This window comes from Sarcophilus harrisii, chromosome 6 (genome assembly GCF_902635505.1).
Source record: "Sarcophilus harrisii chromosome 6, mSarHar1.11, whole genome shotgun sequence".
NCBI classification, from domain to species: Eukaryota; Metazoa; Chordata; class Mammalia; order Dasyuromorphia; family Dasyuridae; genus Sarcophilus; species Sarcophilus harrisii.
In genome coordinates, this window is record NC_045431.1 from 81,680,857 (window position 1) to 81,688,227 (window position 7,371).

At 38.5% G+C, this 7,371-nt stretch overlaps 1 protein-coding gene across 1 annotated transcript; it reads right to left on the reverse strand.

Annotated features, from left to right (window-relative positions):
* Positions 1-520: 520 nt before the first annotated feature.
* Positions 521-1,743, reverse strand: LOC116420029 (probable E3 ubiquitin-protein ligase TRIML1). The gene is made up of 2 exons (XM_031943345.1): positions 1,666-1,743; positions 521-1,162 (listed from the first exon to the last, which is right to left on the reverse strand). Exons 1-2 carry the CDS (start codon positions 1,682-1,684, stop codon positions 675-677), a joined length of 507 nt encoding a protein of 168 aa, XP_031799205.1. The 5' UTR covers positions 1,685-1,743; the 3' UTR covers positions 521-674.
* Between the last annotated feature and the right edge of the window lie 5,628 nt (positions 1,744-7,371).

Below are 7,371 nucleotides of genomic sequence, written 5' to 3' on the forward strand. Positions count from 1 at the left end.
GGATAGGGTGGTGTGAAGCACATTTTATAGTCATAAACAAACATAACTGTGCTCCAATATGAAAAGGAAAAATGGCTTAGGTTGAAGAAGGCTTGAGACAGAGGCATCTAGGTCACACAGCTATCAGAATGCCAGGCTGCAGAAATGAAGATTCCTCTTCTTCAGTTCAAATCCAATCTCAGACACATATTAGCTGTGTGACCCTGGGCAAGACATTTTACCCTGCTTGCCTTGGTTTCCTCATCTGCAAGATGAGCTGGAGAACATAATAGCAAACCACTCCAGTATCTTTGCCAAGAAAAACCGTATGTGTTTATGAAAAGTCAGTCTTGAAGGAAAAACTGATCCTCTTAGTTTATATAGAGAGAAATATAGATACAAAGAAGTAGAGCTGTGGCATGGACAGAAAATGATACCAGATATGAAACAAGACCTAATTAGGATTCACTTGAGTGTTATTTAAAAAAATTTTGAGAACTCTGACCTCTTTTGAAAAAAAATCCTTTATTTTATAATTCAATTTACATTGATCCAATTAAATTCGACTTCAAACCATGGATGTTGGATGACTTCTAATCACTAAGGAAAAAATGCTTTTACACCACAAAATATGAACATGATTGATCTGTAAATCTTAGAAAGTATTTATCATAGAAGAACCATTAAATATGTGCTCATGAACAATGGAATATTGGTCTCAGGGGCTCAGAAAAGGGGAAAGTTGGAAAACTCAATAAAAAGGATTTCTTCAGGACATCATAAAATGAAATCCTGCCTTGATTATACTCTAGAAAAATCCCAACTATGCGAATAGGGTTCACTGCCAGTGGTGGTATATGGGAGCAACTGCTGATCACAGTGCAAGTATCCTCATTTTGTATATAAGTAATCAGAAATACATCTCCAGGAAAGAATGGGACACTAGAATTCCTGCTGACTGACTCCTTACACACCCCAACTTTCCATTTCATACTGTTTCCCACATCCACTTCCCAGTAGTGAACACCAGAAGTAAAAACTTGAGCCCCCAAAATGATTTCATCTTCAAATCGGTCTGGGGTCATAGGTACATTCTGCAGGCATCTTACATTCCTGACTGTCTTCAGATCATTAGACACGATGAGATGGGGAGAGGCACTTTCAGGATCCAGGGTCACATTCACTGCAAAAAAAGCAAAAAAAAAAAAAAATGTTAAGAAGATCAAGGTTTGAGATTCTCAAAACTTGAATGAGCCCATAAGTGCAGTACTGCATTCCTACTAAGGAGTCCAGCTGGACAAATGAATGAGAATAAAAGTCTCCCAGGACCCTCTAAATGTGGATGCTGATTTAGTTCTCAAAATTAAATACACTCTATCCCCACCATTCAACACCAAAGATGTTTAGAGACTGCCTCTATCTGAAGTAGAAGCCTTTAACATAACAGTTGTGATCTGACTTCATATTCAGTAATAAGCACCAGAATACATGGCAAGTTTTTTTTTTAAATCAATAAATATCACTGCACTTGGACACAGTAATGATCAGGGTTCTCCCTATATCGCTCTGGAGCCAGTTCCAAGATTGGAAAAAGTGCTAGGTCCTCCTACATGCACCCCCACCCACCTGAATCCCAGTGAGTTAAGCCACACATCCATTTAGGGGCTTAGTGCCATCAATGCTCACCTCTGAATGTATTCATCATTTCAAATATCCCAGTGATATGAATTCTTGCCAGTTTATTTCTTGTTGTCTCTGGACACTTGCTCAATAGCATCTGAATCCTAAAAAGAGAATAGATTCATTTACTATTTGTGATTAGTAGAAACCCTCCATGGACCTTGCAAGGTATTTTATCCCACTTCTCCATTGAAGGCTCTCCCCTTAATCAGTCCTTGTTACGGGCTTTCTTCCTATGCCCCAAACATCCATACACTCACATAACTCAGGTGGTCTAAAGGGAATCTTACCTCCTAGATGTGTCTCCAGCAACCTGGGGAAGAAAAGAGACAGCAGATCAATAAGGAGTTTAATATACCCTGGGACCAAGAACTCCTATGACAAGGTTTCTAGCTATACTTTTATTTTTTTTTTATTAAAGCTTTTTATTTTTCAACACACTTACCTGGATAATTCTTGTGACATTAACCCTTGCAAAACTTTGTGTATCATTTTTTCCCTCCTTCCCACACACCTCCACTAGATGACAACTTGTCCGACATATGTTAGATGTGATAGAAATATGTTAAATACAGTATATGCATACATATCTTTATAATTATCTTGCTGTGTTGCGAATCACACTCAGTTCCCACAGTCTTCTCTCTGGATGTAGATGGCTCTATGCTTATAGGTCTCACCAGCTAAGGTTTCATTCAGAAAGTACAAGTAAAATAAAGTCAGAAAAAGAATTCCAGAGAGAGGGAAAGAAGGAAGGAGGGAGGAAGTAAGAGAGGCAGAGAATGAAGAAGGAAGAAAGAAAAGAAGGGAGGAAGGAAGGAAAGAAGGGACAGAAAGATGGAAGAAAGAAAGGAAGGGAGGAAGGAAGGAAAGAAGGGACAGAAAGAAGAAAGAAGAATGAAGGGAGGGAAGGAAGGTAAGAAGGGAGAAAAGAAAGAAAGGATGGAAGGAGGGAGAAAGGACAGGTTGTTGGTAAATTCTCCTAGTGAAAATGAAAATGATCCAAGTCTCATCATCTGAAAAGGGCCCTATGGTAAAGAATCATCAAGAATTCCCCATTTCCCACATATCTCAGGGAACTACAATCATTATAGAAACCCTGTCCTGACAATAGCTCAGTTTGTGAAAACATTTTACTCAAAGTATTCTATTTCTTTCTTCTATTCTTCCTTTCAAATTTAAGACATTCCTCTTTGTTCCAATTCATTGCAGAGAAACCAGAGTACTTTGTAATAAAGTGAACAAGTACTTGCTGATACTTCTCCTTTTCCCTTACATCACTGGGGACATCTCATCCATAACTCTGGGGATACACTGTGTGGTTTGCTCAGACTCTCTTGGGGAACCTGTGCCAGACTCATTATTCTGATCCTAAAATACCAGTGGAGGCTTTTTGAATTAGAAAAGTGTCCCAGCTGATACGTTGTTGGTGGAATTGTGAATGCATCCAACCATTCTGAAGAGAAATTTGGAACTATGCTCAAAAAGTTATCAAACTGTGAATACCCTTTGATCCATAAGTGTTACTACTGAGCTTATATCCCAAAGAGATCTTAAAGAAGGGAAAGGAACCCATATGTACAAAAATGTTTATGGCAGCCCTTTTTGTAGTGGCTAGAAACTTGAAACACTGATTGGATGCCCATCAATTGGAGAATGGTTGGATAAATTGTGGTATATGAATGTTATGGAATATTATTGTTTAGTAAGAAATGACCAGCAGGATGATTTCAGAGAAACCTGGAGAGACTTACATGAATTGATGCTAAGTGAAATGAGCAGAACCAGAAGATCATTATACACTTCAACTATACTATACTATACTATACTATACTATACTATTATGATCAATTCTGATTGACATGGCTCTCTTCAACAATGAAATGAACCAAATCAGTTCTATTTCTGCAGTAATGAAGAGAATCAGCTACATGTGACGAAAGAACTATGGAAAATGAATATGGACCACAGCATAGCATTTTCATTCCTTCTGTTATTGTCCACATGTTTTCTTTCTCAGGTTATTTTTACCTTCTTTCTAAATCTGATTTTTCTTGTTCAGCAAGATAACTATATAAATATGTATACATATATTCCATTTAACATATACTTTAACATATTTGACATGTATTTGTCTACCTGCCATCTAGGGGAGGGGGTGGGGGAAAAGAGGGGAAAAATTGGAATAGAAGGTTTTGCAAGAGTCAATGCTGAAAAATTACCAATGTGTATATCTTATAAATAAAAAGCTATAAAAAAAAAGAAAAGTGTCCCAGGATTATACAATATCTTTCCAAGTCTCACCTCTAGAAATTGGAGATTGGGAATCTGGCAAATTTGTTCAATCTTTATGATCTCCTCCTTTAAATTCTGAAGGTGCTGGGAGAGTCTGTTTTCACTTTCTATGAACTTCTGCAGGTGTTTCTTTTCATCCCAGGCCAGCTTGATAAGGTGCTGCTTCTCTTCCAACTTGAGGAAATCCAGTAATTTTCCATATTCAGCTCTAACACTCTCCCTCCAAGCATTTGTCTGTCTCTGTAAGAAAATAATTTAATCTAATTAAGACCAGAAACTTCTCAAGAAGACACTGACCCTCTCCTTCCTCACTGTGAAGTCTATGTATACAAGTTGGATAAAATAATTGTGAATCTACTTAGTAAGGAATATAAAGTCACTATACAAGAACAATTTTGAAACACACTTTATAGAAGAATAAGAAGACCCAACTGATTTCATAAATAAGAATTGTTCATGGGAAAGCAGAACCAATATCTTAAAAAGTCATTCACTTGTTCAGGGTTGTACAAATCCAAATAACTGCTAGGGAAAGTAACAGAATTCAAATTGAGGAACAGGTGAGCAGAACCAAAAGAAATCAATTCATGATAACAAGAACATCATAAGGATAACCAACTTTGAAAGTCTAGGAATTCTGTCCAAAGCAAGGACCAACCACAATCCACAGGACCAGTGATGAAACATGCCAACCCCTCCAGGACAGAGAAGTGAGGAGATAAGACATGTACATGATGTTTAAGTTGTAGCTAATTTGGTAATTCTTTTGCTTGACTGCATTTTGGTTTTAACGATTATGGTTGGCTGTTTTGATTTGTATGTTGGTGGGGGGATCAGGGTAGGAGGGAAGGAAAGAGTGGTGTATTCACTAAATAAAATGAGGCAATTTTAAAGGACACTGTGCAAATGAAAACCATTCTGAAGAAAGTGATTCCTCTTTGGGCTGTAAGGTTGTGGGGTGGGTTTGACAGAGATTTCTTATCCCTGGGAAAGACCTCAAGACTTCCCCTCTGGACTGTACTAATGTCCCTTAAACGCCATACCAGTATTGGGGTTCTTCCCCCTCCCCTGAAATGACAAGATACTTACTTTCCAATTCTCTTTTTTCTTTCTCTCATTAGTCAGCATGTTCTCAATTGTCTCCATTTCTCTCCAGAGAAGATTCGAAGTTTCTTGGAGCTTGTCCTGGGGAAACAAAAGAACAACAACAACAACAAAAAAAAAAAAAAAACAACACATGTTCAGGTTGAGTGTTCTCTTTATGCTCTGGAGCTCCTGTGCTGTCCCAGCAAAGTCCTCCTCACCTCCTGGAAACCCCTGATATTTGGAGGATGTGTCTATATAGCTGTCCCTGTAGGGTATTTGGTAGAGCTGACACAGAGCCTCAGGGTCTCTCTGGCTTCCATTTCTATTTGGTCAGTGTCAAGAAGTAAAGAGAAAGATGCTACGGGGGGAGTGAGGTAGCTGATCTGGATTCCTTCTAAGCAGAAACACTTACCCTGGAAGCCTGTGCAGCCTCGTTTAGAGGTTGCACCAGGTGATTGCTGTGCTCCTGACTTTGGAAGCAAGATGCACAGAGGAAAGCCTGGTCTTCCTCACAGAACAGGTTTTGCTCCTCCTTGTGCTTCTCACACATGATTCTTTCCTCTCTGATCTGCAACAAGTAGGGTCTGAGGTTCCTGGCTATGCTGGCCAGCTTCCGCAGGCGATGGTTAGGCTGGACTTCTCTCATCCAGAAGGCTCTCCTGCACTCAGGACAAAAGCTGGGGTCTTCAGCTCCTTCCCAGCTCCTGAGGAGGCACAGGTGGCAAAAACTGTGGCCACAGCCCAAGGTCACTGGATGGTTGAAATACTCCAAGCACACAGCACAGGTCAGCTCTTCCTTGAGGTCTTCAGCTAAATTAGCTGCAGCCATTTTCCTGAAGGGAGAGACAAAGGACAAAGGACAATGAGCCGCTGTAATGATTGGAAGAAAAAGCCCTCAGCACTTTCCTAATTGAACTGATTGAGCCCCCATGGCCTCTGAACACTTCCAGCTTTGCATCTTCTCTGAAAAAGAAGCAGCAGCATCCCAAAATATTTCCAGTTGGGAAACTCACCTTTATTTCTGTGGATCTTGTTGATTTCTCTCAGGATCTGCACTTTCCCATATAAACTTCCAAGAATCAGGGTGTGCCCTGTAGCTATGTCCCTTTTATATTCCTCAGAGCCCATAGTCTCCACCTCTCTGGAGTCATAAGTGGGGGTGGGAGGGAAGCTAACTCAACTAGTTCACACCTTGGTGAGGGTTGTGCCTTAGTCAGGTTCCAGAGCTGAATTCACACCAGGTGACTGAGTTAGCAAGTCAAAAGCTTCACAACTCAAGGTATTCACTTCAGCAAACACTAAAAATGCTTTTTATTGAAATGACAAGCAGGCAGAACTCAGAAAAACCTGGAAAGGCTTATGTGAACTGATACTTAGTGAAGTGAGCAGAACCAAGAGAACACTGTATATAGTAACAGTAACACTGCTTTGATCAATTATGACTGACTTCGTTCTTAGCAACACAATGATCCAAGGCTTTTATGACCATGTCTAGAGGAAGAACTGATGGAGTCTGGATGCAGATGAAAGCACACTATTTCACTCTCTGATGGTTTTTCCGTTTTGTTCTGATTTTTCTTTCATAACATGACTAACGTGTAAATATGTTTAACGTAAATGCATATGTATAACTTATAAAAGATCTCTTAAAATCTTGAGTATGAGGGAGGGGAAGGAGAAAAATTTGAACCTATATAAAATTTCTTAAATTCTTGTGTATAGGGAAGGAGAAGGAGAAAAAAATTGAATGTTGAAAACTCTTTACATATAATTGAACAATGAGTTTATATGAAATGAAAAACCATTTTTTACAAAATTATGTCACATACATATTAAGTGTTCCATATGATTAGTCCCATCATAAAACAATCTGTATATTTTATGATTAACCAAGTTGGAAATAAAAGTTTTCCTTTTGTATGGCTATAAATGTTGTACTTCTCAGGAGGAGAAGAGGGAGGAACAAAAATATAACTACAATGTGCTATCAGAAAAAGAAAAAGAAAAAAAAAAACAATGATTGTTGGGTTTGCCAAAAACAAAAGCAAACATCAAACAACCCAAGCTATTCAAACTAGAATTATAGTCCTTTCTATATCCTAAACAACTAAGTACATAAATATTTAGCCTAATTATATGACTATTATAGATATATATTTCTGCATAAAATACAGTCCTTACAGAACCAAAAGAACAAGATTATGTTATGACCATCTGTGATGACAATTGAGTCTTTTCAACAATGAAGTGACTCAAGACAATTTCAATAGAGTCTTTTCAACAATGAAGTGACTCAAAGCAATTTCAATAGATGTGATAGAAATTGCCATT